General features: G+C 24.6%; 2 protein-coding genes across 3 annotated transcripts; one reads left to right on the forward strand and one right to left on the reverse strand.

Annotated features, from left to right (window-relative positions):
• Positions 1-589: 589 nt before the first annotated feature.
• Positions 590-3,037, reverse strand: LOC112601082 (box C/D snoRNA protein 1). The gene is made up of 6 exons (XM_025348509.1): positions 2,819-3,037; positions 2,566-2,747; positions 2,428-2,507; positions 1,139-1,311; positions 929-1,075; positions 590-788 (listed from the first exon to the last, which is right to left on the reverse strand). The coding sequence occupies exons 1-6, from the start codon at positions 2,833-2,835 to the stop codon at positions 620-622; spliced, it is 768 nt and encodes a 255-aa protein (XP_025204294.1). The 5' UTR covers positions 2,836-3,037; the 3' UTR covers positions 590-619.
• A 700-nt stretch (positions 3,038-3,737) lies between these two features.
• Positions 3,738-13,293, forward strand: LOC112601070 (nuclear pore complex protein Nup155-like). 2 transcript variants are annotated; one of them, XM_025348486.1, is made up of 26 exons: positions 3,738-3,869; positions 4,102-4,277; positions 4,371-4,496; positions 4,660-4,759; positions 5,707-5,876; positions 5,968-6,116; positions 6,217-6,500; positions 6,987-7,237; positions 7,924-8,180; positions 8,237-8,410; positions 8,510-8,621; positions 8,965-9,170; positions 9,239-9,514; positions 9,584-9,678; positions 9,947-10,043; positions 10,425-10,502; positions 10,565-10,764; positions 10,898-11,048; positions 11,126-11,385; positions 11,460-11,607; positions 11,683-11,769; positions 11,827-11,947; positions 12,487-12,597; positions 12,684-12,804; positions 12,882-13,004; positions 13,082-13,293. In XM_025348486.1, the coding sequence occupies exons 2-26, from the start codon at positions 4,109-4,111 to the stop codon at positions 13,215-13,217; spliced, it is 4,002 nt and encodes a 1,333-aa protein (XP_025204271.1). In that variant the 5' UTR covers positions 3,738-3,869; positions 4,102-4,108; the 3' UTR covers positions 13,218-13,293. The 2 variants fall into 2 exon arrangements, with proteins under 2 accessions (XP_025204271.1, XP_025204272.1); XM_025348487.1 differs by having other exon boundaries at positions 3,738-3,850.
• The last annotated feature ends 579 nt before the right edge of the window (positions 13,294-13,872 follow it).

The following is a 13,872-nucleotide window of genomic DNA, read 5'->3' on the forward strand; positions in this document are numbered from 1 at the left end:
AGTTCAATTTTATATTGTAATTTGCAGTTTTGTGAAATTTCAGTTAAAGTGACTACAAAGTTTTTGGAAGAACATTTATTACGTGATAAACACAAGAACAATTTAAAACTCAAAGAATCAAATTACATATACATATACTTAATTTTTAATAAAATATTTTTGATTGAATTTTAAGAGCATATTTTGTAGTATATTACAGCATTTTTTAGGAACATATTTTGAGGCTTTTTTGTGAATATATATCTATTCCCTATAGTCATAAAATATACCTATCAAGTACAAATCCAAACTTAATGGTACTGATCAGAACAAATTAATGAAAAATAAAAATGTTTATAACATGCAATATTTAGTTATGGTGGTGCTGGGATAACATTACTTTAGCTATTCAAGTGGAAACATTAATTTTTTTTAGAAGAAATATTCAGGGAAAAATTGATACAAATTGTAGTAAAAAAAAATAATAAAAATTTCAAATATTGGAGTGCCAAGGTAATTTGTATAACTTATTATTACATTTTAATTTATAAAAATAAAAATATTTCAAAAGAAATGACAACAAATTACAAAAAACATTAATCTTTTAGTATACTAGAAATTATTAACAATTTATTAAATATTACATAATTGTTGATTTATTGTTATTAAACGTTGAATTTTCGACATAAAGAAGATCACTAAATGTATCTTTATGAATAGATAAAACAACTAATATTTCTGGGTATTCCAGTATTGTCTTATATCTTAAGCTATATAATATTGAGTCCTCTGAATCAAGTTGATAATATCTGAAAAAATATTTTTAATTATGTGTATTAGATACATATTATTTGTAAACTAGTAATAATCTTAAAATTCTAGAATCATCAGTTCAACCAAAAAAGAAATTTAATATTATTATTAGTTAAAAATAAGCATTTATACTAACTTTCCATATGGTGTTTTCATTAGAAATATAACACCCTTGATTCCAGCTGAAATATAAAACTTCATTTTTTCTTTTACTTCATCATCATGAAACTCTGTTGTGAAATAGTTTCTAACTATATTATTTATTTTTTGATATTCCGGGACTCTAAATAATTTATATTGATTATGTATTAAATAAATATGTAAGCATAATTATTAATTTCAGTACTTGTGGTTTGTATACTTCACATCTGTGCCATGAAATGTCCAATCTATACGCCAAAAGATCTTATTAATTTTAGGATTAAAAAAAGAGGTATTATTCTTGTTCAAAGTAGACTTAGGTAAGATCTGTAAACGTATGTTTCGTTGATATGCTTGATAACGCAATCTTCGAAATACCTAAAAATTATACATAACTTAAATTTTAAAAAATTATCAATAATAATGAAAAATATTGTATTAAAAGAAATGGTAATCTATCTGGTAATAAAAAATTAATTTTTTTACAAAAAAATGTCTTTTTTTAAAGCAAGTTTAATGAAAACTATATTATATGAATACAATATTGTTTAACAACTATTACCCCTTTAAATTCAATAGATTTAAATGTTTAATATTGATAAAACCTTATTTAGAAATTGATAATTTAATTAATTTTTATAATTGTTATTAATAAAAATATGCAATATGCAACTGTTTTGATGTATAGGTGTCAAGTATATGTCATCTCATTCATCACCAATTAGATTACTGTAAATGAATGTCTTAAATTTTAAATTCAATGATATGATTATCATAATATGCAAAAAAACAACTTTTGATGGAAACAGCTCAATTTTTTAGTAACCATAGGTACTAAACAATTATTTTAATAATATGAAAATGCAACAAAATGAATATTTGTATTTTTTATACTTTCCAATTATTAATTAAGTATTCTAGGAATTTTTTACATTACCCCTTTCCACCTAAAATATAAACTACATCCAATATACTTCCAAAAAATAACCCTAAAATTTGATAATCAAAGCATTTTTTTTTCAGTAATATGTCTTAAAAAAAAATTAAACCACTTTATTCAGAATCTAAAATTAAAAAACAAATGTTTTTAAATTTTATATCTTGATAATAATCCTAATCCCCTTATATCTAATTTAGCTTCTCACACAATTCCAGGCAATCCTTTACGACAACTGAAAAGAAATCGGTGTCAAGATTTACTCAATGAATAATTAAATAATATATATATAAAAAAAAAAAAAAATATTAATAAACAAATAGGCAGTGCTTTCACTGGATGGCTTCTTTCCTCAGATTTTCATGTACAAATTATATATTATATCACATATTCTTATTGCGCCCAAGGGTACAGATTGTATATTTCTTGTTAAAAATAAAAATATCTTGATATTTTTTAATTTATAAATACTTATAATCAATGTTTACATTGGTTTATTTAAATTTAAATCTAATTAAAATAATTCCTAGAATTATTGAATTGCAAATTATACTCACTGGAGATAAATTGGATATGCGTTGGGTTTTCATTTTAAACTCTCCAACAGCTTCAATAAACTCATTCATAAGTCTATAATCTATTTATAAATAACTGATTAATAACATTTCTTAAAAAAATAAATAAAACTTTAGTACCTTGACTCATTTCTGTGTCAGTAAAGTTTTCTAATTTTTTAAACCCTGTTTTGTATTTTTTGCCATCACAATCTAATTCTTTCTTATGAATATTTACACATGATAAACTACAAGTTTTCACTTCACATCTTGGGCAGCAATATTTAGCAACATCACCGTTACACACTTCGCAGGAGCCCAATCTATAGGAAATCAAAAGTAAAATAAACATTTAAACAAATTGGCTAAGTATAAATATTGTATTTTATTTTACCGATTTTTTAATTCCATAATTTTTTTTTTCTCAACACAAACCACAGTAATATATTTTATTATAAAGGATCTTGAAAATAAATTAAAAGCGTAGTTTGTTAAACACTTTAGCAATACACATTACAGGTTGTACATCAGAAATGTGTGGTCATATTTTTTAATTTTGGTAAGATCGAATATTGATGATGAATTTTAATAATGAAACATAAAAAATAAGAGATTAAACTCTAATCACTTAATAATAATGAAAAAAATCGAAAATTTAAGTTTCATTTATACATTTTATAACATAATAGCGTTTAACATTGCCGCATGGATTTGTATTTTGTAAATAATAAATATCATATTATCATAATAAATTTTAATATTCTGTGATAATAATATTTAAAATATTATCAATGTGCTTGATAATAATTTCGTGTGTTATCTCGGTGAAATCTGTTACTTACATCAATCAGTAAATTATAGATCCGTTTACCACAAGGCTTGAGTAACTGTTACCAAAAGTAACTCCGACTCGTGCTCTAATAAAAGCGCCAAGATTTATTTTAAATATAATTTTCAATTTTAATCTATTTTCTATATACAATATGTAGAACAATCATAAGAGTATATGACATATTATGATTAAAATATAATATACATTATATAATTTATACATATATATGTATTATGTATGTGTTTTGAGGTTAGCTTTTAACGGTCGGAAAGTGTTATGTCTTATATTATATCTATTTTGTGCTTATGCTGTAGTTAGGTTAGGCGGTATTGCTGGGCTTATCTAGTTTTCCCGCTAATCTTAATTTGTTTCTATATTATTGCTTAAAATATTACAGGAAGAATAATAATTAATAATTATTGTGACAAATAATAAATTAATGTATTGTAAGAACAGAGGTACTGCTGTATTATAAATACATTTTTTTTTTTTTTTGGTACTTTTTATTTATTTATTTTAATATTGATAAACAATTTAACTCAAACATGTTTAGTGATCTTAATTAAGTAACTATCTCCCCAGATATTTAAACAAGTAATTATAATTAACTTTAGTAAGTGATTTCAACATAAAAATTTAAACGCTGGGTTGCATACACAATCTAAACATTTTATGAATCAATAGTGAACTAATAGTCTTTTAGACAGAATTAAGTGGCCATTATTGGTCTATTTAAGATTTAGTAAACTTTTAAATTGGTTATATTTTCATGCAACCCAGTAACTGGTATATGAATATTTCTAATTGGTTATTTAATAAATAATGATGGGTACCTGTTAACTTAGATTAAAGATGGATTCTACCATGAATGTTTCAAGATCTGTGGATACCATTTCAATGATTAATCAATCGATATCTGCTAAAGATAGCTTAGATTTATCTGGCAAAATGTTGGATAGATTTTTTGCAGCAGATGATTCGTTTCCAACACTTGTCGATAAAATGCAGCTAACTAAAAGCAGTTAGTGCTAGATTATTTATGTTTATGTTTTTTTTTTTTTTTTTAATCCATCAAAATATATTAACATGGTTTTTATTATATATTATCCTCTAGGTCAAAGTGTTAGTGGTTGTACAGAATATGATTATCCTAAAGAAGGACTAGGGATGCCTTCAATTACTCCTCTCAAATCAAGACACAAAATACCACTACCTGGTGCATTATTAGATCAATGGAATGGTATTATTTTAAATTTTATATTGTCTATTTTCCTTATATTTTTGGAACTGTGAACTTACTGTGTTTTATGTTAAAATTATGATTCATCATATCATACAATAATTGTTACAGATATTGTTAAAACTTTAAATTATTGAATTTAATTAATATTTTGTTAATATAGATTCTCAAAACTTTCATCGCAAATTGGGAATATTTCCTGAAATCAACCGAGTTTGGGTCACAATTGATCAGGAATTCTTTTTATGGGACTATAGCGAAGGGTAATATATTATTAATTATAATCTAATCAATTATTTTGGTGTGAGGTTAGAACCCTATATTGCTACTTTGGGTGTACCTTAAGAATTTTTCACCATTGAAATACAGACGACATAAAATTGTACATGAACATTAAACCCTTGGAAAATTATACACTTCTCCATAACAATCTTGATAGGTTTGTCACACGGAATGAATCACTTGACTTGGCACTCAATATTGATAAATGTTGTTTGTTTGATGTCCTTCACCAGAATTCGGTTAGAAAACTGCCATATATCTAATTAATGGAATCGGAGTCTTATTAATAGACATTAAACCTGACTTAGGCTTACATACTCACACATTTATAACATTACGTGTAAAACCTATAAAGTATTGGAGTTCATTAGAATAATTTAAAGTTAATTTAAATTTACTAACTCACTTAAATCCTTTTACTGTGTTCTTGTGACTCAAGTATGGTTCTGCGGTTTGAAGTCTCCATTGTACTGTTTTGTAATATCAGTTTAAAGGCAGTCAAAGAAATTTCCCCAGTTATACTAATTAATGTAAATATTCCATGATCATCATACTACTATTCCCTTATTTAAACTCATCCACATTAGCTAACTATAGATACTCTTAAAATATGTATTTTATAACTTTAGTTATTGATGCTCCATTTCTTCTCTCACTAGTTTATTTTAAAATACCTTCACACTATACTCGCAATAAAACTCCTTTTTATATTTAATGTTCAATCAATAATTATATGTCTAATGAGCTGATTAATTGTTAATTGAAACTATCAAATCAAGACCTTTCTTTGATATATAAATATGTTTAGTATTTACTCGTTTAATTTTGTTATGTTGTAATATATATATATTATGTTATATATACTTTTTTACCTATTTTGTATACATAAATAAAATAAATTAATTGATTGATTAATGTTGTATTTTAGAAAGGATTTATCTTACTTTGATGGAATGAACTCTACTATTTTTGCTGTAGCTCTGGTACAGCCTAAACCAAATGTTTTTCAAGCTCACATTAAATATTTGTTAGTCTTAGCTACTGGATTAAATATTGCAATACTAGGCGTAACATTTAAAAAAGTTACTAGCATTGATGGTAATTATATCCTAAAACATGTTATGCTTTAAAACTGTTAAATTAGTTCTATATTTAACTGTTTTATTTTTAAATTTGTTGGTAATATCAGGTAAAACTATAGAACAATTGGAACTTACTACAGATACCATTTATGAAGTTCCTACTGAAGGTGTAATAATATCTAAAATTGTTGGAACTGACAAAGGGCGTATTTTTCTTGCAAGTGAAGATGGTAACCTGTTTGAAATTGATTATTGGGTATTTATTGTTTTAACAGTATTTTTTTAAATATTAAATATCTATCTATTCTTACAAGATTTAAAAATATTAACCAACAATATTTTTTCAAAACGTATAGAAAGATTTAGGTTGGTTTTCAATTAGTAATGGAAGACGTTGCAAGAAAATTTGCCATTCAGCTAATACTTTATCATACTTACTACCATCGTTTTTACAATATGCAGTCACTGAACCTTCTGCCATCATTGAAATAGCTGTTGATAATACACGGCATATTCTTTATACTCTGGCTGAAAATAATTCAATTGAATTATATGATCTTGGATCTGATGGTAAATCTACAAGTCGAATTGTTTCTTTGTCACACTCTAATCTTGAGCATCAAGTTTCAAAATTACTCAGGTAATTATATAAAAAAAAAAAAAAAAGATTTCTTATTAATTGTTAACCTATTATCGAGTTGTATAAAATATATTGTCTGTGGCCTTCTATAGGAAATAAGATCAAACATTTTTTTATATTCTGTAAAAATATTTTTAAATAATTTAATAGCATATTTATGATAGATATATTCTTGAAGCTATTCATTCAATGATATGTCAGACTGATAGAACAGCATGATAATAATATAATAAAATTGTGTATAAAGTATCAGTAGTGTTTACTTTTTTTCTAAATATAATATCACACACTAAACTATAATACACATGAAATATTGAAATACATAGAAATATTCAAAATTGATAACAAAAATTGAATTTTAATGTATAGTCAGTTGGCTGGTTTCGAGACAATATATTTTAGCAGAGTGGTATCAGACATTAAAAATAAATACAAAGTAATTCAAATTGATAAATAACAATAAAATTTACTAATTGTTTATTTCAGAACTATTGAAATAGCTCAAATGACTATATTGAGTAGTATAAAAATCATAGAAGAAACTGAATCACCTAGCATTCATCTGTTGGTTGTGTCCAAGTCTGGATTTAGATTATATTTTTCTACTGGAGCATTAACCTCTAACAATACTAGACCTTACACATTGCAACTTGTACACATACGTTTGCCACCGGGATATAATAGAGTTATTGGAGAATCTAAACCGAGCAGTGTTCAGCACGTATTGTACAACAGAGGTATAATTTTACTTTATACTTAAAAATCTAAAAGTTAAACATTTTTTATTATTAATTTTTTATTGATAATATATAAGGATTGATATTTCTGTATGAATTTGAGACAAAATAAGATTAATCCATTAATATTATTTAATTTGTCATGTGCAACACATGCAGAATTAACTATGAATAATAAATATATTTACTGTTTAAAATCAGACAGAACATCTAACACTGATGGCCCTTATACAAATCTATATTTTTTGATTGATTTTTATTAAATTTTCATCTATAAATACAGCAAGATTTGTGATGTCTGTCATAAGCTTCTTCTTATTACTTACTTTTTATTTTTCAACACATAAATTTTGAATACAATTGACTCTGAAAAACTATCACTTTTTATATTTATATATTATCAATTTTGGTTATAAAAAATAAATTAGATATCATTTTTAGATCTATATTTATATTTAGCCAAACCAACCTAAATAACTATGTTAACAATCTATGCAGTTTACTTTTAGTAAAATACGTTCATAGGCACTTCTTAACTTGTTGTAGACAATACCATGCGGAATCAGCTAGTAATTATTAATTAATAATTGAATAATATTTATATTTGTGTTTTTATTCTTAAACGTACAAAATTATCATACTCTGAGAATTAGCAACTATTATTTTATTTGGTATTTTATTTGCAGGTACTATTATAATGGCATGCAACACTGACATAACTAATTACAGGCCAATGTTGTGGTGTATATCTCCTGATGAATATGCATTTAGTTCTAATTTTAGTGAAAGATATTTTATTACCGATTTGGATATATGTCCATTATCACTGGAAAATATAGGACCAAATTTATTGATATACAATGATCCAAGTTCACCACAACCACCACTAATTGTTCGTCAACAGTTTGAAAATCGTCAAGAATATATAACTTTAGCTCCACAAGTAATTTAAAAAAAAAAAATTGTGTTTACTTTTATACAATTTTTTTCTTATAATAGGGATTAGAAATTTTTGAAATGCTTCGACCTTATGACACTCTTTGTGAATTGTTGGCCAACAGTCAAGGTTCAGAAACAGATGCTATCAAAACATATTTTAAAAATTTTACAGATAATCAAGCATGTGTTGCATGTCTTACAATTATTTGTGATCAATCATTAAAAAATATAAAGGTTTGTGATTTTATTATTATTATTATTATTATTCTTTTTTTTTTATATAATATGTTTGAATATTAAGTTAAATGTAAGTATGTATATTTTTGTAATTAGATTAAAGAATACGCAACTCAGGCATTTTTCACTCATGGTGGTGAGCCTAAATTGGTAACTGAAAATCTTCATGAATCACTTCATGAATTAACTCAAGTTCCTCAAAATAATAGTAAGAAGCACATGTTTTATATTTATATTTGAATAATCTTATTATAAACATATTTATTTAAATTTTTTATTCTTATTTTTTCAAATATTAAGTTATGATATGACAACAATTTTAAATTATAAATAACTGTTTCATAATTACCAGTAAATACAATTCTATCTTTTATAACTGTTAACATTTTATAGCAGTTTTTTTTTAATCATTTTTTCAATGTAAAATGTAAATAATTATTATAAACTGAGTATGAGAATTTACTTCTTTTTTTTTGATATATTTAAATAAACATGTATCGTTTAAGTTAGGAATTAAATACAATTTATTATATTTAATAAAACATTTTTAGGTTTTAGATCAAGTAATTTTACAACATCACCATCTATGCCAACTTTTATAAAAAATCAGACAAACATCACAAACTTACCATTTGAATCAACTAGTGTTCAATATTCTTCAAAACACAATGGATTATATTTGTTTACGAGTCGTTTACTAAGACCTCTTTGGAATATTAAAGCTGTTAATATGGAAACCACTGATGGAAAAACTTATGTAATATATAAATTACCAATTTGAATAAATAAAATTTAAATTTATAACAGTCAAATTTTTATTTGTAGATTGTCAACACAGTTTCTCCAGACGATTGTTCATTTGTTGCAAACCATTTACAAACCTTGTATTCTTTTATGAATAATTACTCAAAAATGTTGGCAAATAATACCAAAGCACCATTAGATGTGTCTAAGCGTACAGCTACACATGATGCACATCTTTCTGAATCAAAATCTATAGAATGCTTGAAAAAATTAGTTCTTCGTAGTGCTGAAGTGTTTAATTTGTGGAAATTACTTAGTGAACATCAATTTTATATTATAGCAAATAAATTAATTGATGTAAGGAAATTGAAAAATTAACTTGTCTTTTTAAATATTATTTCTTACATATTTTTATTTTGTTTTCAGCAAGAACAGCGTATATTAGAGAATGTTACTTTTAAAGAATTAATTCTTGTACATCAAGAGTTGTGTCAAACTTTGGTACAAAAACTATTAGACACGTAAGTATAGACAAGGCAGGATTAAGACATTTTGTGCTGGTATTTTCTCTATTATTTACTTCTAAAGGCAATACTACCTCTAATAAAGTGTTATATTCTAGTACACACATATATATGTTTCATTTTGTAATTTATGATAGAATAAAATATGTTATAAGTAACAGTAAAAAAATGACAAATTTAATATACTTTTAAAAAATTGGTGCCCCTCTACTCACCTTTAATCCTGTTTTGAATATAGAAGATATTTTTAATTGTATATTTTTAGATATTTAAGTGAAGGTTCGTCTGTAGAATCAATCAGTACTAAATTACGACAAGTTTGTCCATCCATCTACCATTCTGAAGATGCTGCTTGTGCAAAGGTATGCAATTTTAATAAATATTATGTATTTTATTTTAATACAGTAAAAGCTACACCCAAAATGTTAACCCCAATACGTATGTTGTCTGTATATTACTGAGCAATCATGGTCAGTTTTACATTCAAAATAATTCATTTTACTCAGTTATTTTTATATGAAAGTGAATTGACATACTATTTAATATTAAAAATAACGTGATAAAATATATCATGGTTCAAATACACTTAGGGTATGAAGTTCTCTTAAAATAATAGTGGAGAATGAAATAAAATATAAATTATAAAAAAATTAAAAAAATACAGAGTATTAACAAAACCTTTATGTATATTTAATTGTAACTATTATAAATATTAACCTATTTTATTAATTCAATTCTTTTAGGCTTCTGAAATGATTAAATTAGCGCAATCTACAGTTAATGAGGATGAGCGTAAACGAATCCTATACCAATCGCTTATGGTAATTATTTATTAAACATATTATGGTTTTTATTTTCATAAAATATTTGTATATTTAATTAGGTGTTGAAAGAAGTAGCACCAAAGCTTAACTTATCATCAGTTTGTTTACAATACACAAATTGTGCATATATGGAAGGGGTCTATCAAATGTGTAGAGAGTGTGCTAAAAAGATTGATCCAAAGAACTTGGGTGGTCATTATTTTGCTAATAATATGGTATTAGACAGAGATGCACCAGGTTATGGTGCCTACATGCTCAGGTTAGTTTGTTTATTTAAACTTAAGTCGTCGTTTTTATTTAAGTTATTTTAATTTTTTATTTACATTATTGTAACAGTAATGTTTGAAAGACTTAGGTTTCACATATTGATTTATATATTTTTTTAAATCCAGATTAGATATTTACAAAGAAATAAGCGCAAGTTTAGATTATTTATACTCAATAATGGTGAAAAATCCATCTGTAATTATACCTACTCGACCAAATTTAATACCTGGAATTCTAGAAAATACTGCACTAACTTCTGAACAATCTTCTAATTTGGTACTAATTTTACTATTTAATCATGTTAAACAATTATATGTATGAATATATAATATTAATGAAATTGCTATTAACAGGTTTCTGAATTAATAAAATTATGTATTTCCTGTGATGATGAAATCATGCACACTGTAGTGTATAGATGGATGATAGATAAAAAATTAATAAAAGAAACAATTGAAATGGGACATCATAGTTTGGAAAAGTTTTTATTAGCTCAGTCCAAATCTGATAATAACAATAATTATATCAAAGATGTATTGTGTAGATATTATGAGTATAATGGAAATTATTACGAAGCAGCAGAAGTTTTAGCATCATTGGCTAAAAAACCAGAGTAATTATAATTGTTTGAATTATAAAAACGTTAAGTATATATATTTTAAACCAAATATAATGTTTGTATGACAGAAGTGGCTTAACTTTGAGTGATCGTCTTATGTATTTGGGTCGGGCGATGGCATGTTTGCGCAGTAAAAAATTGAGTATACCAGCTATGAATGTTACTAGTCTCAGAGACATTGAAGACTTGTTACAAGTAGCTGAAATACAGAAAATGGTTGGTTTCTTTAATCTAAATGTTTATTTATTTATTGTCTTTGCTAAGTCTTGTATATTAAATTTTTTAAACTAGATATTGGATTTGTTATCGTCAAGTCAAATTGATGGGAAAGCTGATATTATTGAAAAGCTCAATAGCCATCTGTTTATATTAAGCGAAGTAAGCATTTAAAAATTATGAAGATAATGTCTGTATAGAATAATATGTTTGTGTTAGCTTTACAGTAATTTTGCTGAACCATATGGCCTATGGGAAGCTCAGTTGGCAATTTTACAACTTTCCAATCATGATGATCGTGAACTAGTAAACCAGATCTGGGAAAATATTTTATTAAAAGGTAAATATTATTACCAAATGCTAATATAAAATTAAAGTTTTTATATCTATTTTTAGTTAACTTATATTAAAATCTTAGTTTTTATTGTTTTAATATTATAAACAGACCAATTGACAATATTATATATTAATAAGTATAATAAGCATTTTATTATGAGAGCACTTATCAAATTTAAAAAAAAACTTGTTTCTACTTTTTTAAATTTGATACAATTCTGATTTTGAGTATCACTAGTAGCATAATAAATATTAATACACTATAACATAAAAATTGTTGTTCTTACTAATGTTTATAAATATTATAATAAATTGTTCTATCGAGATGGTTTATAGTGTTTATACAATGCTTCAGTAATGGAATCTAGATATACAAATAGGTGTTCAATATATAAAACATCAATTTTATTAATTAATACATTAGAGTTATACATTAATAGTATATTTCATGCATGGTTTTAATTGGATATGACTGTTATTTTATTTTAAAAACATTTTTATATATATTGTACATGTAATTATTTTCACATATTAATTTATTAGTTGTGGAAGATTGTGGAGATATTGATGAACACAATAAAATGACTATTGCTCTAGAAAAAATAAAGTCATTGGCTAGTTCGCATCCAATCAATTCGTCTACATTTGACTTAGGTATGTATGAATAATGTTGGTTTCTCATTTTAAAAATTTACAAATAATCAAATATTTGTATAATAATATTTCTTTTATGATTGTAGAGTATGTAACAACTATGTTGGAATATTTAAACTGTAACCTGGGTGGAGATTTGGAATCTGTATACACAACTATGTTAACTATTGGTGCTCCTATTGAATCTTTAGTAGCAATTTATAAAAAGTAATATATTTTAATTTATTAACTATTGCATTAATTAAATATGATCATATTATTATATAAATCTCATTGTCTTGTAGGATTTATTCTACTAACGATCCACGGTGGCAAAAAACAAGTGAGCTGCATGTATTGGAAGTTATCATGAGTTTGGCTCGTTATTATTTACAAAATGTTGATCTATGGCCGTCTGGGATGCAAAGGTAATAGCTGTTAAATAATTTTCATTTATGAAAGAATATAGTTTTACTGTATTTAGTTTTTTATTAAAATCTTTCAGGAGATCTATTGCTGTGAACTTATTAGATTTGTTGGTAATTTGTCAAAACATGCTGTATAGCCGTTTTGCTCATAGTCCACTGATTGAAGGAGTCATTGCAATCAAAAATGAACTTGACAACATCATTAAAAACTGATTTAGCAACAAACTTAATTTTTAAACATCATCATCAATTATTAACTACTTTATTTATTTCAAAAGTATAGTATAATTATTATTTTAATTTTAAACTGTTTTCAATATTCTAAAATTAACTATTACTTTTGTAAAAGATTTAGTGTTTTATTTCAACGTATTAATTATTTCAGTAATAACTTATTATTTTATTAAATATTATAGTAATTGTAATGTTAAACGAGGGACTTAATGAATAATATAACATAATTTTATATGAAATTTGTATTATAAAATTTAAGTAAATAAAATAACTAATTACTTTTTTATTTTTATTTCATAAATAATTGTCAAGAAATAAACAATACAACTCCAATAAAGTATACAAATATGCAAATGAATATTTGTATTATCATTTTCAAATAGTTGGTTCGTTATCAGTAGTAATCGCTGATCACATCATTCTATTTATTTCAGTTATTTTCAATAATTTGATTATTTTTAAAATGTCTGACCACATTATACTACAATTAACGGATTCACCATATTTACATTTCAGTTGGACCAAATATCCATAGTTGCTAAATACCTTTTTCCATGTTCTATAAAAAAAAAATATATATATAAAATCTGTAAAATTATAAAAATCTAAAATTCGCTTACAATTTTATTTTGTT

Source organism: Melanaphis sacchari, unplaced genomic scaffold (genome assembly GCF_002803265.2).
Source record: "Melanaphis sacchari strain LSU unplaced genomic scaffold, SCAv2.0 Contig74_pilon_pilon, whole genome shotgun sequence".
NCBI classification, from domain to species: Eukaryota; Metazoa; Arthropoda; class Insecta; order Hemiptera; family Aphididae; genus Melanaphis; species Melanaphis sacchari.